Raw genomic sequence first — 18,969 nt, 5'->3', positions numbered from 1 at the left:
GGGGGAGCGGGACGCCCCGGCACAAACCGCTCACCCTGCGCTGCGTCGAGTCGGTTGTCAGCAGCCTTCCAGCCGGACGGTGTCTGGAGACCTTCCAGTGACCACAGACTCTCCCTCAGCCCATCGCTGCCACAGCGCAGATGGGATTTAATGTGTGTCTGCACGTTTCCCCCAACCTTTCCCCTCTCGAGATGAAGCAAGGGAAAAAAAAAACAAACCCCAAAACTGCAGGTTTGCAAGGACTCCCTCCTCCAGCCCAGAGGGTGATGGTCACAGGTCTGGGCTTTTCTGGACCACGCAGGGAGGTCCCAGCAACGCCACCCCACGCCGGCTCCTCGCCGCACTGTGGGCAGATGTTCTTCTTGGCTCGCGATGCCATTCCGAGGTTTTTCTCTGCTCCCCTTTTGCCTCTTGACTCGCAGACAAGTGGGTGAGGGAGAGAGGAACTGGTTCGCTTTCCACCTCCCCTCGCAGTGCCCCTCTGCTTATTAGTTCTCCAAATACTTCGTCCTGCAGCCCGGCAGCGAGGACTCCGCACTAACCCGATCCCAGGCAGAAGGGAAGCCGGAGCGGGTCGGACAGTGCGTTATCCTCATGGCATCGCTCCAGGCCAGCCCGTGGGGAGCGAGACAGGGCAGCTGGGGCCCGGCTGCACTAAATCCCGCTGGTCAGGGCACACATGGCAGCATCCCTCGGGCTTGGCGGAGAGCGGGCGCTGCCTTTCCCCCCGGCAGCATCCTTCCCCCGCCCCCAACAACTGCTCCGCTTTGTATTTTGGCTTTTCTCAGTAGCCAGTGGGACGGCGACTGTCCTCAGAGCCTTCAATAGGAATAGAGAACAGGCATGTGGACGAAGAGGAGGAGGCGTGGTTGTTGGATGCTGGTGAGCAAGGTGGTGGCAATTATGGGACAGAGGAAAAGAAATCCCCTGGGATTTCCTCCCATCAGCTCCATTAAGTCATTGGATTGCAGGTACCATGGCCTCTCTCACCCTCTTCACAGTCTCCAGCTCAGCAAGAGGCTGGGGAAGCGAGGGGGAAAAGGGGGCTTGCAAGAGGAAGGGGAGCATGGTGGGAACATGGTGTCATCTGACACAAGGAGGAGCTGAGGAGCTTCCATAAATCAGAGCAGCCACAGGAGCTGCTCCAAAATCCAACCAACACCCAGGAGGCCATCGCGCATCTCACAACAAGGGGATGCAAGAGTGTCCCACATCCCCCTTAAATCCTGATCACCCTGGCTGGGCTCTCCCCGCGTTGAGCTTAACTCCTGGGGACGGTGCCACCCCGTCACCACCTGCCCATCCTCTGCGATGGATGCAGGTGATGATCCAACGGGCGCTGGCTGCGCTCCATCCCCTCCCGAGGCTCAGCCAAGGCAAGCAGGGCTCTGGGATGCTCAGCGTGTGCCTCGAACAAATAAAAATGACTGTGGCAGAAGATACGGAGCGCCTAACGCCAGCCCCGGCGTCAACACCTCCCGTCGCAGTGCTCCGGAGGCAGCGGGAACGCACCTGATGAGAGCGGGCATCACGCAGGTCCAGCCGCCGGGAGCAGACACGTCCCTGCTGGCACGGGACGCCGAGGGGCTCTGGCTTCAGCAATAAATAAAGCAAGCAAAACAAAGCAAACCAAAAAAAAAGCCAACAATGATCATTTTTTTTAAATTTAAATATTTTTTTTTTTCCCTTTAAAATCTGTTTTCCTCTGGGGCTCTGTCTCTGTAAAGAGCTGTGCTCTCCCTGCAGCGTCTGGGTCACGTCCTCAGTCCTGGCTGTGGGGAGCAGCAGGGTCAGTTAGAGGGGGGGGGACACGGATGGGCGCTCCCCGCTGCGCATCACCGGCACGTATGGATTTCCACCACTCGATGGCAGGGTTTGCACTTGACAGAGCAGCACCAGTGGAACTTGCAGCTGCACCTTTCCACAACCTCCACTTCGTCCGTGTGAAAGCCTCGGCCGCAGCACATCAGCTCGCAGCCGTCGATGGCCTTGGAGGTCTTGTTGCACTGCCGGCCGCTGGTGCCCAGCACCCCGTTCTTGAGGTCGTGGTCACAGAAGTCAGGACTGGAGTCCAGGTAGACGAGGTCCTCGTCCGTGTGCGGCTTGAACTGGGAGTTTTTGGGCACCAGCACTTTGGTGGATCCGATCTCGCTCTGCTCGACCTCCGTGGCACCGTCGAATTTCTCCTTCAGGACGTTGCCCACTTTGCGGAAGGGGGGCATGGCTTTCCAGCACGTCTTGAACTCGCAGGAGCCCGACACGCCGTGACACTTGCACTCCACCCGCATGTTGTTCAGGATGGCCTGGAGGAACAGACACAAGGAACGAGATGGGACCATCAGCTCGGGATGGACACAGCGAGAAGGGTGCAACGTAGGGATTCTGGGAGGGTTGTGCAGACGGCGTACGTGGGCTGTTGGGATTAAATAAAGCCAAAAAGGCTCAAGCATTTGCTGCGGAGCCCAGCTGGGATGCTGTAGGCCCGCACCGGCTGCCTCAGTTTCCCCCTCATCATTACCTTCCTCCCGGCCTCGTTGTTGTGGAGGTTCATCAACGCTCTGTTGGAAGAAGCCCCTTTGCTCCTCTCGCGGACGTCGACGAAGGACTGCGAGAAGGCCACGCCGTAGGCAATGTTATCGGAGCAGCCCGACCACTGGAAGCCTAAGGCAGAGGGCACGGATAGGGCAGGTTACAGCCAGCCTGCCTGCCTTGCTCGTCCTCTCCAGCCCTGCTCTTGCAGAAACACAGCTGACCTACCCCCCCCGTCTCGCTGCCCCCCAGGCTGGGGGGCTGGGGAAGCTGGGGAGATGTGGCCCTGGGGGGGCACGGACAAGATGCTTTCTCTGCCCCACGGGCAATGCTCCCAGATGCCTTTTTGAGGGACTCACATGCACTAATAAGAGTGGTTTTTTTGTTTGTTTTGAAAACAAAACCTTTTTCCTCCTTTCGGGATAGTTCCAGAGTGGGCATTTCCATGCTTGGCCATTTTTCATCCCCGCTTGGCTGCCCTCCGCCCCTCCTTTGCACACTCACCCTGCGGGCTGCCCCCCCCTCCTTTGCACACTCACTCTGTGGGTTGCCCCCCCCCCCCTTTGCACACTCACCCTACGGGCTGCCCCCCCCCCTTTGCACACTCACCCTGTGGGCTGCCCCCCCCCGCTTTGCACACTCACCCTGCGGGCTGCCCCCCCCTCCTTTGCACACTCACTCTGTGGGTTGCCCCCCCCCCCTTTGCACACTCACCCTACGGGCTGCCCCCCCCCCTTTGCACACTCACCCTGCGGGCTGCCCCCCCCCGCTTTGCACACTCACCCTGCGGGCTGCCCCCCCCCCTCCTTTGCACACTCACTCTGTGGGTTGCCCCCCCCCCCGCCTTTGCACACTCATCCTGCAGGCTGCCCCCCCCCCCCCACTTTGCACACTCACCCTGCGGGCTGCCCCCCTGCACGGTGCGGTCACATCCGCACTTGTCCAGCTCGCCGCTGCTGCAGGCTCGTGTCACTGCGAAGGCCACCCCTGCCGAAGAGATGGCATAGACGAACGCTGCCTCCCGCGTCCCTGCAACAGCACAAACGATGGTGGGAAACGTGGCAGCGAGTCCCAGAGGGCTTTCTGGAGGGTGTGTGGCCAGCTGGCCAAAGGCCCTTGGTGGGCTGGTGTGTGCGTCTCTGCTCCTCTTCCCTCCTAACGCTGGTGTTGTGCATAAACCCCCTTGAAAAGCTGATCTGAAAACTGGCTCTGGGCAAAACATGCCATGCAGAGCTATCAAGTCAAGCCCTTTGCTCCATCCCTTCCTCCCAAGATGGGGTACCCCATGCAGGACACTCATCCTCCCCCCTCCCAGGCACGGTGTTTGCTTAGTGCCAAGCCTGGGCCAGTCTCAGCAGAGACACCTCGGAACTGGGAGATGGTTTGCAGCAGTGAGAGCCCTGTCCGGCAGTAGTGAAGGAGCTGGGAACTGCCCCCCAAGGTCAAAAACATGAACACGACGGGCAAATAACCTGGCACTGAGGAAGATGCAAAGGCTGTGTTGCTGATGTAGGGAGAGCTCTCCAGCGCTTATACGGAGAGACTGTCATGCCTGGCATTTGCAGGGCACCTCTGCCATGAAATCCCTCCTGCATCCAAAATAGTTGGCTGCTCTCCACATCCAGGAACGTGCCCCGCAGCTGCAGATCCCTGCCATCCTCTCACACAGGGCCCTGTAGCACCTCCCAAACTACCCTGCAAAACCCCACTCTGCTCCCAAAGCGCCTTGCGAAAAACCACGCTGGTGCCCAGGGTTCAGCCCCTTCCCAGCTCTTGCGTGTACCGATGCGTGCCGCACGGTTGGGAAGAGCTTGTTGGGGAAGTCAGGGAACATCCCTGGGCATAAACATACAGGGTGGCACGGACAGGGCTCAGCTCTTGCAACACCCAAACCCCCCACCGTCCTCTGAGGCCGGCTGAGGACGCAGCCCCTCTGTCTCCAGGCGAGGAGGGTGGGCATTTGGGGTAGTCCCACGCTAGGGGGTACATCACCCCGGCTCGCCGGTCGGACAGAGGGCAGCTACTTTGGTGGCCCAGCTGTAATCTGGCCCGGGCGGCAGTGGCTGGGGAGGACCCAGCCAGCACGGGGACTGAACCGCCTCCAAGTTAATCGAGGTTAATAGTAGGATCGTGTTGGTCGGTTTGTGCTGTGGCTGCCTAAAAAGAGAAGACTTTTAGTTTCTGGTATTTCTGGTATTTCCAGTCCCTGAACCTTCACAAGAAGAGATCTTCACCCCTGTGTTGAGGGGAGGAAAGTCAAACAAGGAGCTGGGGAGGGGGAGGCTTTGGTCTGTGGGTCCTGGGATGGGAAGCGAGATGGCAGCGGCACCAGAGGGGAGGCAAGGGCTGCTTCAGTGGTCTCCAGGGGTTGCAGAGTGGCTTTCCTCTCCATCTCCTCACACCGATGCTCTGTGTCCTTCCTTGGTCTGATCACAGCCCTGTGCCTCTGGGATGCAGCTGGGATCGGAGGGGCTGGGGGCTGCTCCCCTGACCATAAATCCCCTCCTGAAGGTTGGCTGCTGGGTGGTGGTGGGCAATGATGCTGTCTTCAGAGGATCCAGCCACCGTGTGTTCTACTCGCATCCGGCGGCAGAGGGCTGTCCTCCCACGGCCTCATCCACAGACGGCTCCACTCGAGAGCCACGCGCCAGTCGGGCAGCCCTCACCGCTTCGGCGCTGCCCGGAGAGGAGACCGAATAAATCCAGCATCCCGCTGCAGCCACAGCTTTGCGGAGCGCAGATCCTGGGTTTGGTGGGACAGAGATTAGACCACAGGGTCTAATCAGGGCGCTGCTCGATCTTAGCATGTCCTTGTAAAAGGTCCAGGCTCTCCAGATGCCCTGGGCTGGTGCCTCCATGCGCTGGGCACCCTTTGGGTGTGAAAAAGGTTCAGGAGAGGAAGCACCCAGCAGCTGAGGAGCTGCAGGGGTCTGGGTGCGCTGCCCCAACACAGTCAGATGAGCCCTGCTGAAATGCCCGGGGAAGACCTGGCAGCCACGATCCAACACTGGGCTGTTTCCTGCTCTCCCCAGCCGCTGGCTCAGGGGCAAGCAAGCAAAAACCTGTCTGCAGCCCACCGGATTGCTGCTGTAGCCATCCCCCCATGCAGCAGCACCCCTGGCGCACGTTCTCCCAGCTCACCTTGCGTTACCACCTTGCCGAAGACGGGCAGGGTGTCCAGCGTGGAGCAGTTCCAGCGGCGGTTGCGGAACTGGTACTGGCACTCCTCGATGGCCAGCTGGGCTCCGCGCCGCACCGAGTCCATCACCTCCAGGTTCCTCTTGCACATCTGCACCTGGCGCTGGATCAAGCCCTTCAGCTTCTCGCAGGTCTCCTCCTCGGAGATGCTCCCCACTGAAGACAGCTTTGCCAGGTACCTGCCGCGACAGCCAGCACAGCAGGTTAGGAGGCAAAGGTTGGGGGAACATAAACCCATGTTCAGCAGGGACACCCTGCACCGTGGAAAGCAAGGAGACCTAGCCTCTCATCCCCTCCACAGCTGAGACCTGGTGCCCGTCTAGGGTCACCTTAAATGTGCCACTGTGGCGGCAGCTCCACAGGATGTGTTTTTGGCTGGCAGAGAGCAAGCCCAAGCAAAACAGCCATCCCTCTGCAGCCCAGTCCCCCGTCTCTCCGGGAGTCCAGCTGCTCCCCTTTGCCTCTGTTGCCTGCAAGGAAGATATTTTCGGCGCTGTCTGAATGTGCCCGGTCAGGTCTCCTGAGTACCGGCACATCCAAGTGCTACTAGGAAAAGCCAGAGGTCTCCAGAGTCAGCCAAAACAAGCAGGACGGGTGCTCGGCTGCCAGCTCCAGCTGCCACACAGCTCCCACAGCGTGGCTGTGTGCTCGTCGCTGACAAACATCACCCTCCAAACCACTTCCCTCCCGGAGCCTGCTTTTAGCTCCCCCGGCCCCCAGCAGGCAGGGATGGCCTCTGGGAGCTGCCAGGTTTCCTGACACTTGGGATTCAAGCAGGGCTTGAAGTGAGGAGAAGAGAGTCAGGAGCCTGCACACACTGGGCACCTGCCCAGCTCATGAACATTGCCATGAGGTCTTTGCTGACCTGGAAGAGACTGGCTCTGCGTGGATGTGACCATATGCTCTGCTTTCCACCAACCCATCCTCAGCAGAAGGAGTGACAGAGCTGCTCCTGAGTGTTGGCATTAGGGGGAAAGAGGAGCTGCCCCTTTTGGGGCAAGCACCCCTCAAGCTCTTGGCATCTCCCCACCGAGTATGTGGGCACGATGGTCCATCCTGCACATCCCAGTAACCCAACCCACTGCCACCTGCATGGGTGCGTGCTCACCCATTTCCCAGGTGCATCCTCCTGCTCCGGCCTCTGGATCCCAGAGGGGTTTTAAGACAGACCCGCACAGCTCGGTCAGGCTGTTGGACAATCCCAGATCCTCTATCTGTGCCTCTGCTTCCACGTGCCTAGCTGAGACTCCCTCCTTCCCATGGCTCCTGGCACCCACTTTAAGTGACACTGCCACTGATGGAGCCCCATCCCGCTGCGGAGCGGGGAGATCCCCTTGGATCCCTTTGGCATTGAACAGGCCAAACTCAGCACGTGCACCCACTGACCACACCGAGCTTCAACGTCCTCGGGAATCGCCAGCATCAGCTCGCGTTGCTGCCTCGCCTGCACCGAGAGCTGTGAGTACCGAGCGAAGGCTTTTTGGAAACTTCATTCCTTGACTCTGCATTTCCCAGCCCTACAGAGCTTGTGGGTTTTTTTTGTTTGCTTGTTTTTTGCCTCCTCCTCCCAAGTTGCGACATCACGCTAAGGATTTTTCCTTTGAAGCCCTGCTCGCCTCCGAGAAGTGACTGTGCAAAAGCGGCTCCTGCTCCCTGCCTGTTCCCATGTGTCCCAGGAGCCAGATCTGCTGACTCCAGCCACAAAATCCAGTTGTCACAGCCTCTTCCTCCCATTAGCCCTGCCAGTCCGCCCCAGGAGGAGAGAACAGGATTTTCTCTTCCGTGCATCAGCAGAATTATTCACCAGCTTGGTTTCACGCTTGCAACTGGGGGGGGCCGTGGGAGATGGTGAGAAAGCCAGCTTGGCTTGCAGCATCTGTGGGGAGTCTGCGTGGCTCGCTGTCAACAGCATTCAGCTTTTCTTGTGCGTGGAGATGACTTGATGCAATGCCTCTCGGACAGCGGGAAGTGGCAGGCTGCTGTGGTTTCAGAGCCAAGTCCTTTTCCAGCCTTTATACCAGCGAAGCATCTTTGCCCAAGGCTTTCTGCTCCTCCACGGGCACAGCCCTGCTGGCAGAGGACTGGCCGCACAGCTCTGTGATGCACACAGCTGGCTTGGAAACCCCACCGTGGCCAAAGCCAGGGCTGTCACCTTTCCGCTGGCTCCCACACAATGCAATGAGTGTCCCCGTTCCCGTGCTGCGGTCCCGGACACGGGGTGCAACAATCGCTGTTCCTGCATCTCGCTGCACTCGGCTGACCCAGGATGAAGGCAGCAAACCACGCTTGGGAGCTTTGAGGATGTTTGATGCTGAGCAAACCCGGGGTGACTGTGACAGCCCTGTCCCCTCTCAGGTCCAGCCATCGTTTCGGTTTGAGCGTGGAGAAGCTGACGCACAGTGAAGCGGTGAGATTCATCCCAAGGCACCGTGGGTCGGTTGATCAGCTTTGAGCCTGGAAGCCAAGAAAACCAAATTCTGCCTCCAGTACTAACCCCTTGTGCTGATTTGGCTTTCCCGGGCTCCTGCAGCTTAAGCAGCATTTATCATACCAGGGAACCAGCTCTGACAAAGCAGCGTGTCCAGTCCTGCCGATGAGTCAGTGCCCAGTTCGACTGCAGGCACCTTGGCAGGAGAGAGCCGTGCCGTAGGTGTAACAGCTACATTAAAATCAGCTCTGCTGGGGATGGGGGCATCAGCTCCTTTTCTAATACTTTTCCCAGCTTGGTGGGTTTCTCCAGGCAATGGGGAGCTATAAATTCAAAGCACACATGAAGAAAAGCATGACAAGAACCTTTCAAGCCTTTCCAAGTAGATGCACCTGATAAAACGCCTCCCCAACAAGCATTTAATGCTGTTTGGGATGATAAAATGAAGGCCAAGGATGCTTCAAAGGTAGGTACAGCTCTCCAAAGAACAGGTCTGGTAATTTGTTTTGCAAGGCAGGCAAATAAGATGAAGCTATCCAGAACGGTGCTCTGGCCTGTCTCCCCCATGACAGGTCCTCTGTATGCCATCATCCCTCCTCAGCCCGTGCACGTCTACCTCTCCTTGGGGATGGAGGCAACTATGCCTAAAATGCCATGGCCCCATCAGACTCCCAGCATACTACCAGTCTCCTATATCCTGAGTTCCATCACTGCTTTCTAAAAAAGGTGTTTTTTTGGTGGGTGGAGGCTGCCATCCTGGTGACTGCTCCAGGAGGGATCTAGAGGTCGAGCCAAGGATGCAAGGAAGGACCTTTGTCAAGTGTGGGGCAGCTTAGGGGATTTCACGTGGCGTCTCTCCACACCACATTCAGGGGCACCAGGCAGGAACATCTCGCCTCTTTTCCCCTCCCTGGGGTGCTGAAGGGCGAGATAAGAGCTGGGAAACGTGCTCTTCCCTCACCAGCGCTCAAAGATGCTTCCATCCTGTGACTCAGTGTTTCTCAGGGCTGTGGAGCCCCAGAAAGGCACCAAACCCATCTGCAACATCCTATGGTCACCATGGAAACCTGGCTCTAGCACTGTGCCTGGTCCTTAATGAGGACCTAGCTCCAAACTTAATTTTCTGGGACTGAGGTGGTAGAAACCATGCACAAAACCTTTCTCCCCCTACCCACACGGACAGCAAGATGGGTACAACAGGAGCAAACCCAACAGTTCCTGCCCTCTGCAAGGTCTCGGTGCAGATCTCCGTCCTGATATCACATCTTGATTGCTGTGCAGTGCCGTGCAGAGCTCTAAATGTGACTCGAGTCTCACATACAGCCTCAAAACAGCCTTGCTGTGGGGGAAAAAAAACCCAAACGATGGCATATTTCCTTCCTTTTCCAAGATTGGTCAAAGAATGTTTCAAGGGGTGAGGTGCTGTCCAAACCATTTGTTCAAGGTTTGTCTTCTTGCTTCATCATGAGATTGATGTTTCTTTTCTCCTGCCTTTGAATCTAGACAAGTCACTTGCACAACAAGCTCCCTTTTAATAAAAGTCACCGATTTAACACAAAGCTGACAGAAAGCCCTTCCTTGTTTTTCCATCCACAGCATATAGATCAACATTGAAGACCCATAATTTAAGCAGCTGCAGTTGATCCACCCTGCAAGACGGCAAATAAGGAAACCTCAAATCCAGGGAGCTTTGAAAAGCAGGGGTGAGGGGGGAAGCCCTACTTAAATAAAAATGATGATCATAATTGCAGGAGGAAGAATAATTGGTGGAATGACAAGAAGACATTGGAAGAGCCACAGTGGTTGGCAGAGAGTGCCAGAAGGAGAGGGGAGGGGATTCCCTGCTGGGGGAAGGTGTGGAAATTTGAGTAATTGACAAATTCTCAACAGAGGTGGGTCAGGGAAGTTGTAGCAGATGTCTTGCAGAACGCAGAAATGTCTGGCCTTTCTTTAGTTAAGTTAAACAAATGAGTTTCAAGTGTGAGAACTCTTCATATCATCTCCTTTTGGGAGTATCTTCCTGAAGTTGGTAACAGTTGGACCCAGGCCAGTTGATATCTCACTCAGAGATGCCAAGAAATCAGATGAGCTCAGAAGCTTCACCCTGTTCAGCAAACACCCAGCCTGCCTGGGATGCCTGCCTGGCCAAGGCCACAAAAGGCTTGTCCAAGTGTTGAACTGCAGAGATGCTCCAGCTCTGCTCCTTTCCGAGAGGCAGCCTCTGCAGGCATCCTCCCTGCTCATGGAGCAACAGTCAGCCCGGATCAGCAGTGTGTCTCTGCCTCTTGTGGCTGGACATAAGGTCAGCCCGTGACTCAGGGATGTATTTAGGATTGAGGCTGCCTTGTGCTGAGAGGTTTCCTCTGAGGAAGAAGAAAAGGCTTGTTTAGGATGCAAAAACCAAAAGCATCCGGAGATAGACAGATACAGAGAGGTACTGACCAGGCACCGCAAGGAGCCATCCTGCAGCTATGGAGAAAGGGATCATCTTTGCCTTGTTGCTTTCCCCTTCCGAGCAGAGAGAAGGCATGGGGAGATGTCCCAGGGTTGGCAGGGCAAAGGATGCTCTGCGTGAGCCAGAGAGCCCGTGTGCCTTCTCTCGGTGTCCCGCGCTGGGCTTAGTACCACTTCCCTTGTGCCAACACAGCCCAGCTCATAGGTACCTCCCATACCCTTGGCACGGTTCAGCAGGTCTGCCAACTTGAGCATGTTCCTGGCAGGATCTGCTGGAGACCTGCAACGTGCAAGGTTGCCCTTATCCAGCTGATGGCTCTGCAGCAGGACATGTCCCTCCCAGAGACTAGGCATCCCCCTCCTGGGATTAGATACCCTGCCTTTCCATCCCTTCAAAGTGCCAACTGTGGTTTACAAAGTCATCATCTGAGAGCCTGGCTGATTTCTTCCCTGGAAGAAAAGCAGCTCTCTGGCTCAGCCCTTCCTGTCATAGTTACTGCACGTTTCATCTCTTGGCTGAAACCACGCTTTTCACACTCTAATCTCCACCTCCAATTAACAGCTGCCAGGACCCTCTCCCAGGAGGAAGCATTGCCATGCTCACCGTTACCTGCCCACGGACCTAGACCTGAGCATGCAGCTCAGCCCTCTGAGCTCAGAGGTGAACCTACAGCTCAGATCCTGCCCCTCCACACCCTGGACCCTGCACTTAACACCATGCAGTATCTCGGATGGGCACCTGGCCAACATCCATCTACCCACGCACCGACCATCGGTGGTGGCCTGCCTCCCTCATCACGAGTCTCTAGGGACAGTGAGATGGCCTGGCTGATGGTCCCAAGCCAGTGCTGCTTCCTGGATTTCTGAGCATCTGAGGGCAACACCTCCACTTTCCTGATGGGGAAGACCAGGACGAAAGCTGGGAACACCCCGAGAGCAGCATCCACTCTGGAAATTCACTTGAGATATGCAGGAAACATCCTTTACTGCATCTTCGTTTATAAGCCAACAGAAGCTATTCCTGGGCTCGAGTACAACAGCAATGCCTTGTTGCAAGAGGAGGCAAGCACAGGCCACGGGGCTGAGCTCTGTGGGAATTCCCCTAGTGCAACACTTCAGGCTAAACCTGGTTGGAAAAATCCTGGTAAGTTTTTAGTTTCGATCCGAATTTGCAAACACGTGACAAGAGAAGCCTTCTGCAGGATTAGTCTGATCTCGCCCAACTTGCAACAGACCCCAGGCTGCTCTCCATCGGCCAAGATACTCAATTAATTTTTTCCCCAAGTAATTTAATGAAAGCACAATACTGGCTCCAGTTCTGCTGAGCCAGCCAGATCCTGCACGCCACCTTCCCAGCTGCAAACTGCAACAGCCCAGGGCAGCAGCTCCTGGAGAGCCTGGATGATGCTGTCGGGGGTCACCCACAGACATGGGGGGCAGACACCCTGGGGCTGAAGCCAAACAAAGGTTACCTGCACTTTGTATCCAGAGCAGAGTCTGTCATTCGAGCAGCCTTGGATGACTGAGATTTTTGTGGATTCACAAGGCTTTCAAGCTTTAAGAAAAAAATCACCAAGTATTGTAAGAGCCCATGTCATTGCACTTGTAAGGAAATACAGAAGAACCTCCTGGAAACTGTTAACCTCCAGGATTGCTCAGCAATTTCATCACTTTAAGAAATCCCAAATAAACAGCTGCAATGCATTTCTCTCCATCCACAAGGATGAATTAATTGAGAGGACAGTAGCTCTCAGCAGAGTAACATAAACGTTTTCTTGCTTCAGTGCAAAAGTCCAGTTCTGACTCATGGAGTCACAGCAAACCATCGCAAAAAAGAAATCTGCTTCTTGCTGTTGCTTGTGTTCGGAGCTGGCCCAGTTCTGCACAACCTGGGGTGCAGGATGGTTTTATCTCACACGTGTCCATCCTCCCCAGAATAAGGCTCTGCTACTAAAGACTGGGGACTAGTTTTATTTGAGGCTTCCTTAGGAAAAGACAAAAATGCCCATCACAGAGCACGATCCCTCCTACACCCTGGCAAACATAGCCCTGAAGTCTTCCTGCCAGGCAGGACCAGAGCTCAGAGACAAGCCAAGCTGGTTGGAAGTCCAGCGCCAAGACTGGCAGAGCTCTCTTGCCTCTGCAGGATGCAACCTTTAAAGCCAGTCTGTTTTCATTGCTGAGCTAAAATTAGATGGTTTTGTCAAAAGTGGCACAACTTATAAATAAATGAATAAATAAAAATTAAAAAATGTTTCCAGTGGAGGCTGATGGTTTAGCTCTCCCTCCCCAGGCCCTCAGAGAATGGGTGTCACTGGTTGCATGCACCAACCTCATGGACCTGGCAGGACCCCCAGTGCAATGCAAAGATGCTCTGGGCACCCCGAAAGCGGAGAGTGACGCATCCACCCATGCAGTGGCCCTCAAAGCAAGAAAATTCTCCATCAAACCCAACCGGTGCAATCTGCCATCCCATCCTCCAGAGCAGACGTGACCGGGGAACCTTCCTGATGCACCAAAAAATGAGAGCGCAGGGAGGGGAATGGGGCTTGGCAGGAGCAGCTCTGCCCTGCAGCTACCTGCACCTGCCGAATCAGCACCGCGGCGGCACGGCATCCTCCGGGAAAATGCTGGACCGGTTCCTCGCCAGGTGGAACACGGGAGGGTCGCAGTGACAATGCAAAGAATCTCGTACAAAATTCAACCAAGTCAGGCTCAAGGTGAAGTGAGCTGTCCCTGCTACCAAAGCTGGGGAGACTCACCTTAAAAAAAAAAAAAAATCAAGTGTGGTAAAAACCCAGAGATACACAAGTGTAGGATCCAGACATGTTTCCTGCCAAATACTCGACATTGCATGATGACCCAAACCGGCACAGAACGAGCGTTCAGGCTGCTCTTGTGACATCTGCACTGCAAAGCTGGCAGGACTGAGCACGGAGAATCGGGCCCCACATTTGCAACGCACCTTGTGATGTTCAAATGACAGGGGGCCAGAGAAACCCAAACTCCTTCTATCCCTCCCTCTCCAGCCCTCAAAAGTGGTTACTGTTAGAGAGCAGTTGCTCAGCCAGGCTTGTTCGGACACTTGCAAGGTCTTCAAGCTTTCCCAGAGTGCTCAAATTCAATTTTTTTAGAGGGTTTAAAAGCCCATCTGTGCTCCTGGCCCTTTAAGCTAAGTCCCAAGCCCGGACGGAAGTTTTAAACCCCTGTAAATAGGGGGTAGACGGAGCTGCTGGTGGCACACCCTGCTCTGCAGCGGCATAACCGCATCTCAGACCATTCAGCGTCCATATGGAGAGCCTCCTCCAAAGCCAGTTTTAGCTGCAAGAAAACGGAGAGAGGCTGTAATGATTCCCAGATAGCTTGATAACAAGGAGCCTCACCCATAAAGGACCCCTGCCCTGTTGCATCCGACGCTTTCCAGGGATGGGAATTGACTCTCATCATTTAAACTGCCCAAACAGCTACAGATCACAGCAGCGCCGGTGTCACGTGCAGTTAGAGGATGCACACCCCACTTTGCACATTTTCTAGTTCACCTCTTGAGGTGGACTTCCCTCCCTCCAAAATAAAGAAACAAATGGATAAACGAATAACTAAATGACTGCTCACTGCCTACCTCCCACTGAAACCAGAGCCCGGCACTCCTGTGCCGGCTGCAGAGAGGTGCTCGTTTGGCTGAAACCCTCTACAAAACATCCCCAGTATGGGGATGGTTTTGGGCCACTGGAGAGAACACACTTCCAAATTCAACCACGTTACTGCACTTGCTGGATCGAGTCTGTGAAATGCAAGTTGCTTTGAAAAGTAACTCGGCTGTTTCCTCTGAATAAAGCACGTCCCTGGAGTCCTCCAGAGATAAAGCAGAAGCCAGAGAGACCTTCCCGTGCACAACCAGCTAGATCTAAAAGGCACTAACTACAGCCCTTTATTTAATTCTACAGTTCTGTGCCCGAAGAGGCAGGAGGAAAAGCTTTAAAACTCTGAGTCTCCAAAGGCAGGAGGAAGAGCAAGCCTGAGGCTTTCATGGGAAGGAGGAACAGAGCATCTCTTTAGATTTGGAAAACAGAGGTTTTCTGGATAGGCAGCAAGCCAAGCAGCGACTCCCAAAACTCAAACATAGAGAAAACACACCTGAGGTTTGCTTCCTAACCAGAGAGAAAGTAGCTTGATCTGTTTAATAAAAAGATTTGGCAAACTCCCTTCCAGCTAAGCGTTTGCTCCGAGATCCCTCTGAGAGATACCTACACCATCTCCCTTTTCTATGGCGTGGAGTGGCTCAGAGGACACTATTGGCATGGCCAAAACAAGCCCATCCCCACAAAGCCAGGCTTACAGAAAACTTTCTGCTCAAGTGTTGCAAGTGGCATCTCTCCGAAGTGCTGGGGGAATGCGAGTCCAGACAGGCTGAAAGAAGCTTTAGGGGAAAAAAAAAAAAAAAAAGTCACAACTGAGCTTAATCACTAATCCAGCAGGTTTCTGGAAAAGCAAACTTCACCGCGCGCTGCCACCCAGCGCACACACCTCTGCGCAGAAATATGCGCCCGGCGAGGCTGGATCCGACCCCGGTGCGCTGGGCACAGGCTGGCAGCGCCTGGGCGGCTCTGGGATAGAGCAGAGCACGCCAGAGCCCACACGCATGAGGCTTCACGAAGATGTACGAGGCACACTCATTCCTCGAATATCTGATAACTCCTGGGATCCTTCTAACTCTGTTTATTGCCTCCGGCAGCCTTTGTTTCTGATGTGAGAAGATAAACAATGGGAATTGTCTTAATCCTAAAGGCAAAGAATAAAAAGCACCGAGCGGGGGACGATCCTTTTATCACGATACATTTGCAACATCAAAAAAAAGTTGACCCCCTTCCTTTCAAACGCACTGAAATGTATCTGCTTTTCCTCCCCTGTTGGCAGGAATGAGCCCTCCGCTCTCCCACGGCCGAACCCCCCGCGCCCACCCCTCGCTTCGCCAGCACGGACGGCTGCACACAGCCCTCCCCGTCTATTGCGGCGAACCACCCCTCCGCCTCAGCTTCCCAAATACGACCCCAGCTGCGTGCCGCGCCGGGCTCCGGGGAGGGGGGGTCCCATCTCTGCGCATCCGCGCCAGGCGGCTTGTCGACCTCTCTCGTGAAATCCCCCTTTGCACTTCCCCGTGCCCATCCTGGGGCAGCCAAGGCTGCTCCTCTCTGGGGATGTGCCATCATCCTGCAAGGCTCCTTCAGCAGGACTTTCTCCCTGCAGGAAAACCACTCCCACAGTTCCCAATATACCTTCACCAGAAGCGTGACAGCTTAAAAGACCACCTTGATAGCTGCTATGATCCACCCACCACTTGCCGGAGACGCGTGGCGCGCAAGTCGCTCCATCTGGCAAAGGAGGAGGGGAGGAGGACTGAGTGCTAATGCATCCCGGGCAGCTACCGATGGGCGAGCACCTTTTCCCACAGGCAGGACACTTGGAGAACGCTGCTGACCTGGCGCTTTCCCCAGGTGTACAGAGCATCCTCCAAACCCCTCCAACCTCACGCACGCCTCCAGCAAGCCAAATCTAAAGGCAGGAGAGATGGGAGCTCTATCTGGACATGGAGAGGTCTCCTCACACAGGGGATGTGCGAGTAGAACCGTGCCCACCTGGGTGCAGGTGTTGGGAGAGGCACAAGCCACTCGGGATCTTTCACACTGAGAGCCCCAGAGGACTTCTCATCCGGCCACAGTGCACCTGCCCTTGCTATCGAGACCCGGGGTGGTGACATGGAGGTGGCTCACGTCCCCAGCCTGCGAGCAGGTCCGCAGGGTGTGTGCACCGGGAACTAATTAGCTCATGGCAGCCGGCGACGCTAGGAACAGGGGAAGCACCGTCTCCCACTAGACAAGATTAATTAGGAGGAACTGGCACCTTCGTTCAAAGTTAGGTGGGAAGGTGCTGTTGCGCTCCATCTCTCTGCCGTGGGGGGGGTCTCCCCAGAAGACAGTCCCACCGCCTTGGCAAACACGCAAGAATTTTCCAGAACGATTTCCGCCCCTGTTTACCTTACACATTATTTCAGTGTTTGTTCAGCAGGTTCCCAATGTCACTGGGCTCCTCTGTGGCATGCAACAGCCCCCCACCACCCGTCCTCCCACCAGGAGCGGGTGTCTGAGGTGCAAGCAGCCCTGCCTGCTGCAAACCCCCAGGGCCAGCGTGCTCGGCCACCCCAACCCTGCCAAATCCTTCCCTGGACCGCTGGCCCTCGCGCGGCACCTCACCAGGCCCTGCTCTGACCCCACATCCCAACCTCTGTCCTCCCCCGACGTGTCCAGATTTATAACTTCAGGAGAAAAAGGGGCTCAATAACCAGTCCCTGTTCAACCAGCCTCAGTAACATACCCGAGCAGCTGGGGAGGGTCTGCATCCCCTGCAGCCCACCTGCCCGGGGGTGCAGGCTGCCACCCCCGCCGCCACTGGTTTGGGGGGTCAGCGGGGACAGCAGGTACCCGGCACGATGGGGGCGGGAGCCCGACGCGCTGCTGGGGACTGAGCAGCATCGTTGCTGGGGGGGGCGCGCCCCGATGCTGCCCGACCCCGGCGGCACCTGCTCCGCCGCCCCCGGGGGGATCAACAAGTGTCGGCGGCTGCGGTCCCCCCCCCCCCGAACCCCTCCTCGCCCCGCGGCTACTCACAGCCAGTTGCTGGCGTTGGCCGAGAAGGTGGCGAGGATGATGAGCAGCAAGGAGCGCAGGAAATACTCCGGGCTCATCCTGGAGGGCAGGCAGGGATAGACCGAGCGGAGCCGGCGGCGGCAGCCCCCCCACCCGCCCGGGGCAGCCGCCGCCGCAGGTGGGCGCCGGGCAGGAGCGGCGGCGGCGGCGGGCGCTGCCCGGTGGATGCGCCCGCGGCGGCCGCCGAGCCCGACTGTCAGCTCGGCCGGCCCATCCCGGGATGGAGCGGCGGGCCGGGGGCGGGCCGGGGGCGGGGGCAGCCCCGGGGGCCGCCCCAGCCCCGCCGCTACCTGGGCGGGACCCGCCGCCGGGGACACCCCCGGAGGCGGGACGGCGGCGGGGAGGGCACCGGGGGCTCTACCGGCGCCCTGTGCCCCGCTGCAGCCCGCCCGCCCCGGCAGCGACCTCCGCGACGCCCTGGATGGGTTCGGTGGGCGCGCTGGGATCGGGGCACGGGGGGGTTTGCTTCTCCCTGGAGGTGCGGGGAGAGATGGGGGCATCTCGAAGAGGGGAGGAGGGTTTTTTCTCGCGCGTTTGATGCTTTTAGGGTAATTTCCGCATGGCTGCGGGAAAGCAGAGCCCTCGGGATGGGGCCTGGTGCTGCCTCGGGTTCCCGCGGTGTTGGGAGCAGCCCAGGCAGCGCCGAGATGCCTTCCCCGTTAGCCACCCCCGGTTAGATCTGGAGGGGTTTCCGAAATCCCAGTTTCTGACAACTCACGGTAAATGCCAAATTTTGGCATTTGAAAATTCACGAACAAGGAGAGGGGTCTGGGGGGATGTTCCATCAGGAGGGAACAGCAGCCAGAGCTGGCTGCAGGGATGAGGTTGCAAACCCTCTTGATGTCTCCACAGGGCTGCCCTGTGGAGAGCAGCCCGCCGCAGCGCTCCGGTGATGGGCTCTGGGCTGGGTATGTGGAGGGTGATACTTGACCAAGTATCGAGGCTTAAATCCACCTCTGAGGTTGTCTAGAAAGGTCAGCTCTCGGGGATCCCAGGAGCTACTTTCAGCGTGGCTTGCCAAGAGGTGCGGCGGGGATCCCTATCCTATCCACCATCCCTCCATCCCTGCAGGCTGCGTGGGCACAAATGGCTTAATTTAAAGCCAGGAGTGACACGAGATGGCTGCTTGGTGTGAAATCCAAGATCCCAGGCAGCCAACAACCGTGCGCCAAATCTCCTCCTGACAATGTTGTTAGTTATGTCCATTACTAAAACCTCTTGCTACCATCTCTAAAATCTTGCCAAGCTGGTTTGGAGCTATTCAAAATTCCCTTTGTCTTTTCAACTCCATTTTCCTGCTCTCAGTGTAGCCGGGACACACTTATTCAAGGCACGGCGGCTTGCACCGGGCTGCACACATGCCTGTCTAAGTGTATTACACCTACTTTAAAATCTCTGCATTAGTTCCCTGTCAAAGCGAGGATTTAATTTCAAAGTGCTTTGACTTATATTCCAGCTCCTGACAGGTGGCAGCCCACCCTCACCTAGTCATTCATCTGGCTTTCACGTCCTTGCTGATTATCCCGGTTGAAAGCGGGATGCTGGCTGCTTTGCCGGTGAATCGGAGGTTGTTGCCGTGAGCCCCGACTGGGTAATTCAGTGCAACTGGAGCTGATTAATCTGGCTCATCGTTCGAGACAAAGCCGTGGCCTTCCTCTG

The 18,969-nt window shown here is 56.5% G+C and overlaps 1 protein-coding gene across 1 annotated transcript; it reads right to left on the bottom strand.

The window, feature by feature from the left end:
• Positions 1-1,835: 1,835 nt before the first annotated feature.
• WNT4 (Wnt family member 4) lies at positions 1,836-17,603 on the bottom strand. The gene is made up of 5 exons (XM_086625753.1): positions 17,272-17,603; positions 5,671-5,906; positions 3,427-3,558; positions 2,519-2,661; positions 1,836-2,303 (listed from the first exon to the last, which is right to left on the bottom strand). Exons 1-5 carry the CDS (start codon positions 17,346-17,348, stop codon positions 1,836-1,838), a joined length of 1,056 nt encoding a protein of 351 aa, XP_086481879.1. The 5' UTR covers positions 17,349-17,603.
• Between the last annotated feature and the right edge of the window lie 1,366 nt (positions 17,604-18,969).

Source organism: Tauraco erythrolophus, chromosome 23 (assembly GCF_009769465.1).
Source record: "Tauraco erythrolophus isolate bTauEry1 chromosome 23, bTauEry1.pri, whole genome shotgun sequence".
Lineage (NCBI taxonomy): Eukaryota > Metazoa > Chordata > Aves > Musophagiformes > Musophagidae > Tauraco > Tauraco erythrolophus.
Note: the sequence above shows the minus strand (reverse complement) of the source record. Positions and strands in the feature narration are given on the sequence as shown.